General features: G+C 51.9%; 5 protein-coding genes across 5 annotated transcripts; all 5 read right to left on the bottom strand.

Moving 5' to 3' along the window:
* Positions 1 to 122: 122 nt before the first annotated feature.
* On the bottom strand, positions 123 to 1,158 carry TGAM01_v207232 (hypothetical protein; the record flags this gene model as incomplete). Its single annotated transcript, XM_018803700.1, has 2 exons — positions 123 to 454; positions 513 to 1,158. 2 exons carry the CDS (start codon positions 1,156 to 1,158, stop codon positions 123 to 125), a joined length of 978 nt encoding a protein of 325 aa, XP_018663073.1.
* Positions 1,159 to 1,607: 449 nt separating this feature from the next.
* Positions 1,608 to 2,558, bottom strand: TGAM01_v207231 (hypothetical protein; the record flags this gene model as incomplete). Its single annotated transcript, XM_018803701.1, has 1 exon — positions 1,608 to 2,558. One exon carries the CDS (start codon positions 2,556 to 2,558, stop codon positions 1,608 to 1,610), a length of 951 nt encoding a protein of 316 aa, XP_018663074.1.
* A 1,090-nt stretch (positions 2,559 to 3,648) lies between these two features.
* TGAM01_v207230 (eburicol 14-alpha-demethylase) lies at positions 3,649 to 5,376 on the bottom strand (the record flags this gene model as incomplete). Its single annotated transcript, XM_018803702.1, has 3 exons — positions 3,649 to 4,785; positions 4,857 to 5,054; positions 5,128 to 5,376. 3 exons carry the CDS (start codon positions 5,374 to 5,376, stop codon positions 3,649 to 3,651), a joined length of 1,584 nt encoding a protein of 527 aa, XP_018663075.1.
* Positions 5,377 to 6,807: 1,431 nt separating this feature from the next.
* TGAM01_v207229 (hypothetical protein) lies at positions 6,808 to 8,112 on the bottom strand (the record flags this gene model as incomplete). Its single annotated transcript, XM_024550038.1, has 2 exons — positions 6,808 to 7,943; positions 8,004 to 8,112. 2 exons carry the CDS (start codon positions 8,110 to 8,112, stop codon positions 6,808 to 6,810), a joined length of 1,245 nt encoding a protein of 414 aa, XP_024405204.1.
* Positions 8,113 to 10,952: 2,840 nt separating this feature from the next.
* On the bottom strand, positions 10,953 to 12,384 carry TGAM01_v207228 (nucleolin; the record flags this gene model as incomplete). Its single annotated transcript, XM_018803704.1, has 3 exons — positions 10,953 to 11,286; positions 11,347 to 11,918; positions 11,974 to 12,384. The coding sequence occupies 3 exons, from the start codon at positions 12,382 to 12,384 to the stop codon at positions 10,953 to 10,955; spliced, it is 1,317 nt and encodes a 438-aa protein (XP_018663077.1).
* Between the last annotated feature and the right edge of the window lie 124 nt (positions 12,385 to 12,508).

Here is a 12,508-nt window from a genome sequence, read left to right as displayed (position 1 = left end):
CATCATGAACAATTTCACAACGCTATATTTCCTCTTTCCCCCAAGATCTATACCGTCTCGTACGCTTTGAGCCCATATCCACACGTATATGTTACAACGTCATCAATAACAGCCTTTAGCCTTCACTTATCAAGAGCCTTGACCGTCTGAACTCTACTTTCGACCAATACATCTTTTACCGTATCAAGAACGTCCTTCCACACCAACATCTGGCAAAACTGCTCAAGACTTTTCGGTCGGGTTTTGGATCTGGGCCGGCCGCTATGATAGACGTGCCGCTGGATGGCCTTCTGTATGTACACTGCCATCTGGGGATCGCGTTTTGACTGTTGCTTGAGATAGCTGGCAATAAAAGCGGCGTCTCTAAGCTGTGTGCTTTTGTGATCGCGGTTCCAACGGCGGGTTGAGCTGATGGCGTCTTCGATACGCTGCTTGATGGTATTGGCTGCTGCTTCTGTAATACACTCGTAAGCATCTTCTGGTGCAGTAGACAAGAAAATAGGAAAGCCTACTTGGTACAGAACGTGGTTTCTCGGTATCTGGTTTTGCTCGTATCTTGCCCTTCAATGCAGAGCGCGTCACCCGAGTGTGACTTATCAAAGCCTCTGCTTCTGCCACTGTTGGAAGCTTGTCCAGCGTACTTGAGATATCGCCAACCCGACCCTTCAAATCACTCATTTCCTTTTTCATTTCCTTCTTCAACTCCCCAATGATCTCATGCATATTCTTTTTACACTGCTCTGGATCATTGTTGCTTTTGCTGTTCCATTCCGGCCCCTGAATTTCCTCCATGCGCTGCTTCACCGCTCGAATCTCCTGCACCAAGCTCTGCACCCTCGCATCGTGAGTGTTCCGAAAGTCCTTGTCCTCCTTTGTGCGCAGCATGAGGACGCTCAGATTCTTTTCCAGCCGCGCTGTCTGGGTGGCCATTGCGCGGACGTTGAGCTCAATGGTCATCCGGGCCAGGGCATCTGCGTTGCGGAGGAGTTTGGAATTGGGTCTTGCGGTGATGATGGAGCCATTCAAGGGTATGGGCGAGATGGAGGGAGAGGGGATGATGGCGGCGGTTAGAGATTTGCTGTTATAGTGGCTATTGTCGGATCCAGAGGGCGATTCCTTTGGAGAAGCCCTTGCTGGGACCGATCGACCTCTGGCCATGTCGAATCTGTTGACGGTAAGAAGCAGTAGAGCTGCCTGCTCGACTCAATGATCAAGAAGAAATGAGCGTGATGAGTTGAAAGACAAGAACCAGAGAGAATATGCAACTGTAGGGGGCCTTAGGCGGCGATCTCCATACAAGCTCCTTCCTGTGCTTGAAGTGCTGAAGTTGGGAAGGCACCAGTAAGCTTCCTTCCTCTTGTGATGCCACCAAGGACCGTGCTGTTTTTTAGTCATGGAATTATCTTATCAGAATGGCATTGTAACAATATGTCAATAATCACTAATTATAAATATTTGTAGGCTAGTAAATACGGTATCGGTAATTAGTACATGATCAACTCTCCATCTTCATAACTGCCACAGCTGCCACTACATCGTTCCGTTTTATACAATATCCACACCAACCCGATATACCGATCTTCGTATATCAAACAACAACAAATCCATCACTTGGCCTCTCGCTTGCCCGCAATCCACTCCAGAAACATGTCCACGTCCTTTGCAATCTGCCCCGGCACCGCCATCTTCTGGATCCACGCCGGCAGCACGCCCCTCGCATCAGACACCGTCCCCATGACCCATTCCACGTTGCCCTGGCCGTCAATCTCCCGGAAGCGCTCAATGGCCGTGTACGTGCCTCGCAGCGCGCCATCAGGCCTAGACTCCTCCGCGCCGGCACTTTCTGGCACCGCCGCAATCTGCACCACGACAAACTCTCGCCGCCCTCGCACGGCCGCCGTGACCTGCAGCACGGGGAACACGCGGTTGTTGAGCGGCGCAGGCATCTTGTGCACCGACTCCTCCAGCTTCAGCGTCAAGTCTTGGTACGTGTCGCCTCCCACCGTAACCTCGACGCCAGCGCAGTCCCACTGCCTCTTGAGCGTGTGGCTCATCACCGTCGGCGTAAACTTCATCTCGGCATCCGCATGGCCCTCCTTGAAGCACCGCACCCACTCCTCCCAGTCTGCGGTGCCGGCCTTTTTCGCCTCCTCGTGAACGCTGCGCCTGAGACTCCATGTTTCCGGCTTGATCTTCGAGCCGCTGCCGCTTGCCTGGGGCAGGTTCTGGTCCTTGGCTATCGTCTTTAGTTCTTCGGCTGAGACGACCCGCTCAAACATGTGTACCGGCGCTGCTGAGTGGTGAAATGCCCTGCATCCCTTTGCCTTCCAGGGCCCATTGCTGCTTGTAGTATTCCCATTGTTCTGGCTGGATCTGCCTCCTGATGATAGTGACGATGATTCGGATGAGTGCGGCGGCACTGAGCTGACAAATGAAAGTGCCTCGGTCAATATTGATTGAAGCAACGGTGTGAGATCTTGAGCTGAAGTGGTTTCTGAAGGCAGTTGTGATGGCCGGATGCCCCAGAGCCGAACATAGGGGCCGTGCTGATCAGCCATTTCGCCAACGGGTATCGTGAACAACGCAACAGCTCAAAGAAGCAAACGGGTTCGGTATTACAGATGAGTGACAGAAGAAAGAAGGCACAAAAAGACACGATACACCAAAAGAAGCAAAATAAATAAACAGAAAAGAAAAAGAAAAGAAAAGATGAGGCTGAGGCTGATGGGCGCAAAGGAGCGCTGTACGTGATAGGCAGGCCGACTTAAAAGATGACACTGAGGCGTCCCAGCAAGCTAAAAGCTACCACCAGGGGGGCTCACTGTTGTATTTTGAGTGTGGCTGTACCTGTTCCTGCTTCACTCCATAATGACAGATAATAATCAGTAGTAATGGCGTGAGAGCAGAGAACTTTAAAAAAGAAGAGGACGAAGAGGGAAAAAAAGCATGTGAGTGACCCGTGCCCCCAAAATACCCATGCCACTTATAAGCGAAAGTGGCCTATTTTGGCTGCCATAAGGTGCATACATACGCATTAATACGCCAGTACCGAGATCTGGGATGTGGTCTAGACCGGATAGGACGGCTTCCCCCCCGTTGCAGGTTAAACGTCTCACGTTTTGGGGCCTCGCAAAAGAATTATTGGGGAATTTTCTAGACTTGGGCGGGCGCTTTGAAATAATCCTACCGATTCGGGTCAACTGTTGGATTGAAAATAATTGATGTGGGCGTTTATTTACGCGTGTTAGTGGTGTGTTTGGAACTCGAGTTTTGACGTGTATGATGTCACAAAAGGAATTAACGTTTGTAGCAAAGCTTCTTCATGGATGCATTTTTACTCAATTATTTTCCTTTAGATATATGATATCTTCTTTCTTCTAGCTCTATTCAAAAGCTCTATTGGCATAATTAGGTGATAGTAGTGTATGACAGCCATGATGTAGCCATTACCATCATGTGTCGTATTGTTTTCCCCCCATTCCATTCCAAATAATAATAGTAATAATAACAACGATAATAGAAAAAACTCCGACGTGTGGTGTTCATGTACAGTAAAGCATTTTCCCTTTCAAATCAGATCCTGATTAGGGGTATGTTTGCCCTCGCTTTTGCCTCAAAAGCATTTCTCATAACGATATTTCCAATATCCTAGTCTCTTCGCTCCCACCGAATCTCGGCAGGTTCCAGCGGTCGAGAGAACAGAGAGGCGTAGTCAGTGCCAACGATCTTGTCGCTGCCGTCCACGTTGCTCAGCTTGAACAAGCGAACAGTCTCGACAATGATGGTCTGTAGTTGCAGGTTGGCAAACTGCTCACCAATGCATCGGTGACGACCGGCACCAAAGGGAAGATAAGGTGAAGCGGCACCCTTGCTGACAATACCGTAGCCGTAGTCGATCTTCTCTTCTTCCTCTTCGTTTCGGGCAGCGATAAGGGGAGCGTTGGCAGAGCCAGGCAGCCAGCGGTAGGGATCCCACTCGAAGGGGTTGGGGAAATAGCTGGGGTCGGAGCCACTGACACCGGGAGCCGCGAGAAGAGTGTGCGTGGTGGGGATAACATATTTGGTACCAGGAACGGGCATGGGCTGCTTGACGGCGCGCATGATGGAGTGGATGGGGGCATGAAGACGCAGAGTTTCCTTGACAATGGCCTGGTTCAGAGGGAGCTTGGCCAGATCGTCGTACTGCAGGGGAGGCAAGTCGGCACCCAGGGCGTTGATTTGTTCCTGGTACAGATCCTCAACGACCTTGGGGTTCTGGGCAAGGCGGAGCATGATCCAAGAGCTGGTGGATGACGAGGAGTGCTGGCCAGCCATGAGCAGAGCAATCATCATGTGGGCGATCTCGTGGTCGGGGACGGCGGTGCCGTTCTTGTACACAGATGTCATGAGATGCTTCATAATGTCGAGTTCAGTGTCTGCATCGCCGAGGGCCTTTCGCTCCTTGATAGTATCCATGTAGATCTTGGCAATGGTGCGCTGAGCGTGGTCACGCTTGCGGTTCCAGGGAAGAGGGGCCCAGTGCAGCACAAAGTTGATGGAGGTGAAGCCCATGTCGAGGTCGTGGTACAGGTCGGCCAGAGACTCGTCGAACTTGTTGCGAATGAGTCTGCCCTGAAGAGCGTGGGAAGCAGTGAAGATTGTAATCTCGGCCATCTTCTTGGGAATATCAACGGTTCCAGACTTGCCCTTGAAGGCAGCGGTGCGCTTGAAGTAGGAGGTAACCTCGTGAGAGATGATGGGAACGTAGGATCGGAACGCTTCGGTGGTAAGAGCAATTTTCATGAACTAGAGATGCTCGTTAGTGATCAGTTCGCAAACAAATCATGCAGACCGCATTAGGGGAGCACAAATCTCACCTTCTTCTGCTCCATAAGCTTGGCGTTGGGGCAGTCGTAGACGACATCGCGTCCGAAGACGGGGGTGGTCAAGACAGTGTAGATATCCTCAGCGTTGACATCCTTGAGCTTTCCGTTGAGGATAAAGTCGTTTCCAGTAGGGCCAACAGCCACGGTGGTCTTCTTGCCGAGGAGAACAAAGGTGAAAACATCGCCATACTGTCAATCAAACGTTAGCCACCGCTGTTAAGACGCCATGGCATATGCCGGATCGGATATCAGATTTGCCCACCTTTTCGCGATTGTCGCGGAAGAACTTGGGAGGGTCCATGCCGTATATCACGGTGCTGCCAATGAAGGGGAACCAGTGGAAGACAAGCGGCGGGTCGGTAGGGTTCCTGAAGAGGAGCTGCTGCATGACGTTGACGAAGACGGAGAGCGCGACAAAGCCCACGACGCCAATGGCGATCTGGGCGCCAATGCTTTGCTGAAAGTACAGCTGGGCCAAGGGATGGCCAGCGGCATCTTGGATGATGCCCATCGTTGCGAATTGGTGGCCCTCTCGCCCGCAATAGGTTGATTAGGAGTAGAAGTCGAGATGGGGAGCCCAAAGGCAGTAAAGACGGGCTTATAGCAAGGAGGGGAGGGGGGGTTGAAAGAGAGAAAGTGTCTGGCTGGTCCCGCGTCCTTTTTATCGACAGGATGCAATGCAACAAGCCACAAAGGAAAGAAGGCAGGAAAGGAGAGAGACAACAACGGCGCCACCAGTGGTTCGATAAGTCAGCCCAAGATGAGCTCTAATCAGTGCCTTTTGGCTCCAATCGCGGCGGGCTAATTTGACATTTGCAGCCAGATTCGCATTAATTTTTTTTTTTTTTTGCTTGACTGCTGCCCAGGGGTATGCAGATCCACCCCGATGTGCCTGGCCCCACGACAAAGTGTGGGAGATAAGCCAATGGCCGCACAGGTTATTGCAGCCAGACCGCCTTAAAGAGGGGCGTCGTATTCGGAGCTGCGATTTTTTGAACAGCGGAGGCAAGGCAGGGTGGCCACAAAGGGCTAGCTGTCGACGCCTCTTTGCTGTCACTCAGCGCAGAATTGCGATCGAATGCGAATACGTCTCCATCAAAGAGGGACAACACCGCCATCAGCATGGTAGCATTACAGAGGTGGCTTTTGATATGCTTTGATACGTGCAGGAGAAGTCTCCGTTTGGGTCACTGCCAATTTAATGCTTGAAGAGTACCTACGAGAAAGAGAAAGTGAAGAAATGATGGAGACGAAGTGGTCTGATGCCACCTTGGAAACCTCCACTGCATCGAACAATATGCAAATCCAGCATGGCCAGTATCACAGACCCAGTTGCGAGATGCATTAGCAGATGCCCTACGCTGTATGTATCAACTGTCAAGGTAGTAGTTGGAAATAACCAGGCAAGGGAGCATCGTCCAGTAGGATAAAAACGAGTAGTATCTGCCAAGGCCCGAATTCATTGCAATTAATAGTGAGTGCCCAAATAGAGACCCAGCTCCAGCTAAATCTAAATTATCATCTGCTACATAGATCCAGATAGATACACTGACTACCTAGATGCATATCTGCGCAAATGACAACAAATAATGGAAAAAAAAAGATGAAGATGGGAAAGACGAAAGGGGGGAGGAGACAGGTAAAAAGGAAAAAGGAAATCCATCAAAACAAAACATGGCAAAGCAACGCTCCCAACCTATCATTCCGTCCGCAATCTGTGAAACGTAGTAACTCATGCCCAGGCCCCCTTTGTCAAACGCCCGTACCCTATCCGCCGTCCTGTGTGTGAAAAGCCAACTGCTGAACAATAAACTATCGTGTATGTGGTATCTGTATGCTTGACTGACATGTGTCCCAAATTTCCGAGGTATCTTTGAATCTCTCAGAGTCGTTATCAAATAGCAAAAAAAAAACTACAAAGTGGCCGTCTCGAAGGTCCATTTTACGCTTGGGCGACAATGCTTCTTCCGACGTCGCCCCATCTGAACCGTCTTAAACCGCCGCCAGATGAGCGAAGAACGTCACGGCCGGAAGATGCAGTATCGTTGACGCTGTTGACACTTGCAGCCAGGCCTTCCTGGCGGCCTACTTCGCGCCCAATAACGTACCCGGCTCCAAAGCCAACTACGGATACGAGCACGACGACACCAGCACTGACGACCCAAGTGAGAAGGGTCGGGGAAATAAACGTCTCCTCGGTAACAGCAGTAACAGTCGCCGTCCTCTTCTTCTTCGTCGCCCGAGGGTTTCGGCCAGTTGATACTGTCCGCTTGGCTCTGTCGGATGACGATTGAGTCTGCGAGCTTGACCTAGCAGGGGAGGACTGTCCATGTTTGTTGACTGGGGTGGCCGCCGCCCGAGGCTTCTCAGACTCTTCCTCCAGCTCCTTTTCTGGAACGAACCGCAGCTCCATAGGCTGGCTACTGGGTCCAACTCCGGTTTGTGCTGCCCGCTGCGCCTCCGTTTCATCCTTACTCTTGGGCAGGCCTCTAGCTGCTGCAGCACACGACAGGAGAGTGGTCAAAGACGCACGGAGGGCTTCGTCGTTGTCTTCCCGGACCGATGGCGACATGAAGCTGGGGCCACGCTGCACTCTCGTATTCGAGCGCTGAGAGAAGGACGGACGGGTAAACTCCCTATGAGGATGCGGAGACATGGTCGCATTGGACGAGTAGCTTCGCTGGTGTGACGGAGGATGCGAGAATGCATTTGGCTGTGGCCGGAAGACGGGCTGGTGTGCTTGTCCTAACGCCGTGTCTGCGTCTCCGTCCGACTCGCCGTCAGAGTCCTCCATATTCTCCTCCGGCGACGGCTGTATATTTTCTGCCGAGCTGGAGAGGACGTGATCTTCCTCGCTGTCGCTTTCATCGTATTCATCCTGGCTGCCGGTCCCCGTAACGGGGATGGTTGTCTGTACACGCGGTACCGATCTCGCGGGTGCCTGCTGTCGTCGGCGACGGTTGTCACGGCTGTCAGAGCCCCTAACGCGCAGCCCCGTTGTCACGATTTCATCGCCGATGCTGGAGAGCGACGAGGACGATGGCTGAGAAGCGACTTCGATCCAGGACTCGGTATTTTCTACTGCTATTAGCGGAGGTGGACGACGGCGGTCGAAGCATGTCACTGGCGAAGACGAACCGTTGTAGCGGCGCTGGTGAGCATTCGAGTTCGCGAGCACGTTTGGCATGCTGACGGATCGCTGCGAGCCGGGGCCCGCCTGCTCATCAACGCGAAGCTGCTGGGCCATGATTCTTTTTTATATTTTTTTTTTATGTTGTTTGGTAAGTTAAACACGGAGTTACGAGCCGCAAGTCCCCCAGAAACGCTGGCGACGATTGGCGATAGATGCTATTCCCTGTAAGCCCGCAACTCCCTATCGGTGACCGTGACGGCAACGCCCCACCCGATCGCAAATCGGTCTCCCAAAGCAGGTCGCGCGCTCAAGCTCTCTCGGTCGCGACGCTGCAGCAGAATATATATCGGTTGGGCGGAAATCGGGTAGATGAGGGGGATGAAAGATGAGGCAAGCCCTCGTCAGGATGGACAAAGGGAAAGAAGAAGAAAGGAGAGGCAGCGAGGCAGAGAGCCGGAGATAGAGCACAGCAGCCGTTCTGTTGAGAGACGCTAGAGTCAAGACAGGCCAGCCTGCTGCATGACGATAAAAGGGCATGGAAAGGGTAAAGTCAGCAGCGCCTTAGCACCGGGTGCTTGTCAGTCAGTTGCTTGTGCTCGCCGTACTAGTACCGCTCCTGGTACTGCTACTTTCGTCACCTTGTCAGGCCGGCAGGGACAGTGCGTGGACCCCGTCACGCGCGCTGGGCCAATTGCGTCAACTGCCGCAGAATCTGGGGAACGAGACTTGCTGGGAGCGGCGACGTGCACAGTATGGAGGCATTTGCAGGGGCAGCCAAAGCCGGGTGAGACACCGCTGGCTAAATGTAGGCGAGCCGTTCAGTAGCAGTACAATTTGAGCACTTGCTTTCTTTCTTCCTCTTTCTTTCTCTATTCCTTATCATTTAGCGGAGCTGCCTCTTTGTATGTTTTGCAGCACAGCAACATGAGAAGCGCCGCAGGGTCCAAGTTGAACGACCAGGGGCCTTGGACACGCAAAACCCACGAGGTAATGTACGCCGCCGATACAAGCGATGAAGCGGAATTGCCCAACACAGACTCTGCTTGGATAGACTATCGAAGGGGCAAAAAACGGCAGACTACATGCATTTTATGTAAGTCGGCCCAATTATTTAAAGTAAACAACTGCGCAAGATTCCCTTGCAGCGAGTATTCGCCCATGAGGCCACAAACATTCGATGATCAATGACTCGGCAAATCCCCAACGCTTTGAAACCACCTGCGTGTGATGCTTACTCGTTGCCAGCAGAACATTACGAGTAATAGAGACATTCCAGCACAGTGCATCAACACCAAACGAGCATCACTCAGCGGGCGGTGTGCATGATCTTCCCCCCAAAAAGTACAAGTACATCGTCTCCAAGCCTGGTATTTAAAACACACATCTAGGTGACGCGGAGACACACCCCCATCAAGTCTATAATATGATTCAGTGAAAAAAATAAAACTTACAGGGCAAGAAATGGCAAGCCACGGGTAAGCCAGGTTTTGGGGTCATGAGCACAAAGGCGGGGCTTTGCCTAAAGCAGCTGGAGTCTCGCGCATGAGCAGCCAGAAAAGACGTAATGGATGCATCTTTTGCCCTTGCATTTATTAAAGCGCTGTGATTTGCTCTTTTCTTGTAATGGCTTGGCTGGGATTTTCCATTCTGCTGCGTATCTTACCCTTAGCCGGGCTGTCAAGTGGCTTTTTTTTTTAATCTCCGCGACCTTGTCGTATTGCTGTGGGATGACGGATGCGGCCTCTGCCTACAGAAAAGGCAACTTTATTCCTTACAAACGCAGCATTTTGGCTTGAAAACACATACCTGTAGCCTAGTAGACTTCGTACTGGTAGATGCTTTGATTGCTGTAGTAAGTCAGTGTCTAGTATATCCAGCATTCTGTATGCACTCTCTGCATCCTACTATCCAGTACAGTCAGACTGCAGAAAGGAACGGATCAGAACAGCAAACACCACCCCCTTATCCTCAGAAAGGGATCTGCCCAATCACTCCAAAGAAATACAGCAGATAGCAAACGGCAGCAGCACACGTGTGTGCAAGTGTGGCAATGCTAATCAAGGCAAGGGATGTAAATGGCGTATTGCCTGTCACACGCTTGGACGGCGCGCCACCGGGTTTAGCTCAGCCTTGTTGCAGCGACGCGATAGGTCATCTGAGAGCTCGACAGGCACCAATCGTTGTTTGAGCAGATAGATAGATCAGCCGCTTAACAGTCTATCACTTTACCTCCCGGCGAATTATCAAATGGAACGTCATTTCAAAAAAGAACTCAAGATTTCAGTCAGATAGACAAGTGTATTATTGTTACTCGCATTCTAGAGTTGGAAGACAGGATCATGTCTGGCAGATATAAGAACAAAAAAAAAGAACAGAAAACTTTTCCCTAGCAACGCCTATTTTTACAATCCTATGCAAAGGTCATGGGCGGAGACTTACCAAGTCTCTTGGAGCAAGATTTACGATCGGTTGTACGTCCGAGAGGTTACTTTTGAATCGAGTTTAGCAAAAGGTACAAAGCCCTCAAGTGCAGCCCACGCATCAAGTATTTGCATTGTGTATGCAAGCCCCCAGGTCCCTCAGAAGTAATTCGCAGCCATCAAAGTTGGTCTTCGCTCTTGACAAGCGAAATGAACCGAGATCAGCCCTCAAACCCCTCAGAAGCCCACTGGTGTGTACAAGGCGCTGACAATACGAATTGCCAACGCCGCCGACGCCGACAAAAAAGCCCAGCTATGCCATCTTTGCCACGCCTCTAGAAGAAGCAAGGCAACGAGCCCTCAGATTACAAAGTAGAGAAACCCCCAGCAGTGATCTGCGCTCTTTGTTTTCAAAGAGCTTTCCCAAAGCCCACTAGATCCCAAAAAGAAAAGCCAAACGTAAATTGCATCAAAACCCGCAAATGCCCATAACCCACGATTATATGTAGATGTTAGATATTAGATCAAACCATCTTAGTCAAAGGAGATCTTGGTGCCAGAGAAGCCAGGCTTGGTGCGGTTGACAGAGCTGAAGTTGCCGCCACGGCCACCGCCGCGACCACCACCTCGGCCGCCAAAGCCACCGCGGCCACCTCCACGGCCACCTCCACGGCCACCGAAGCCACCGCGGCCACCACGGTCACCACGGTCACCACCCTGGGGACGGGGCTGGGAGTAGTCAAGTCGCAGAGTGCGAGCGAATCTACCGTTGCCAATGGAAGAACCAGTCTTGGCGTTGTAGGCCTCTCTGGCGTCATCAACGGAGCCAAAAGTGACATAACCGAAACCCTTCAGGTTACCGCTCTCACTGAAAGGAATGTTAGTACATTGCAAAGCGACGAGTTCAAGCAAACACAAGAGAACTTACGGGTCGGTAGGCAGTCGAACGCTGACAACGGGGCGAACCTCGTTGAAGAACTCAGTGACGGTGTCCTGGTCAACGTCGAAAGGCAGGTTGCCGACGAAGAGAGTGTCGCTCTCAGGGCTGACGGTATCGCCGTGCTTCTTAGCGCGGTCGGCAGCACGGGCCTGAGGAGTGGCATCGTCGGAGCGAGCGTTGGCATAGTCAAGGTTGATGGCACGGCCACCAACATCCTGACCCTGCATGGCCTCGTAAGCCTTGGCAGCGGACTCGGCATCCTTAAAGTCGACATAACCGAAACCACGGCTGCGGCCAGTAGCCTTCTCAGTAACGACACGAGCACCAACAAGGCCATCGAAAGACTCGAAAGCCTGGTACAGGGCATCGTCATCGATGCTCCAGGCCAAGCTGCCAGCGAAGAGGGTGGAAGCAGCGTTGCTGTCGACCTTGGTCTTCTTGGCAGAGGTATCATTCTCGTCGTCAGCCTTGCGCTTCTTGGAAGCGGAGGCATCCTTCTCCTCCTCATCGGAAGAGTCATCGCTGTCCTCCTCAGAGTCGCTAGAGTCAGACTTGGACTCCTAAAAAAAATTAGTCAAAATTCTTCACACATGAATAGACTTGTGGCGAACTAACCTTGGCAGCAGGCTTTTCCTCATCAGAGTCGGACTCGGACTCAGAGTCGGAAGACTCAGCAGCCTTGGCCTTGCCGTTCACAGCAGGCTTGTCCTCCATCTCCTCATCGGACTCAGAGTCATCAGACTCGGACTCGGACTCGGAAGATTCCTCCTTGGCGGCGGCCTTCTTGGCATCCTTCTTGGGGGTCTTCTTGGGAGCCTCCTCCTCAGACTCAGACTCGCTCTCGCTGGCGGAAGAAGCAGATTCCTCCTCGGACTCAGACTCCTCCTCAGAAGAGGACTCAGGCTCGGCCTTCTTCTTGCTCTTCTTGGAGGGCTCCTCCTTGAGGGCCTTCTTGGGAGCGGTGGCCTTGACGGCGACAGGCTCGGCGGCCGCGACCTTCTTGGTAACCTTGGTGGACTTGCCCATTGTGAAGAATTGGGTGAATGGGGATGGAAAAGAAGGTAAAAGTAAGAGATGAAAGTCCAAAGACGGAAATTTTTTTCGTCTTCAGGTGTAGATGTAGAGAAAAAAAGAAAGACACAGGAACTGG

The sequence above is a fragment of the Trichoderma gamsii genome (genome assembly GCF_001481775.2).
Source record: "Trichoderma gamsii strain T6085 chromosome Unknown Scaffold_26.2, whole genome shotgun sequence".
NCBI classification, from domain to species: domain Eukaryota; kingdom Fungi; phylum Ascomycota; class Sordariomycetes; order Hypocreales; family Hypocreaceae; genus Trichoderma; species Trichoderma gamsii.
The sequence above is the reverse complement of the archived record's forward strand: the minus strand, read 5'-3'. Positions and strand labels throughout refer to the sequence as shown.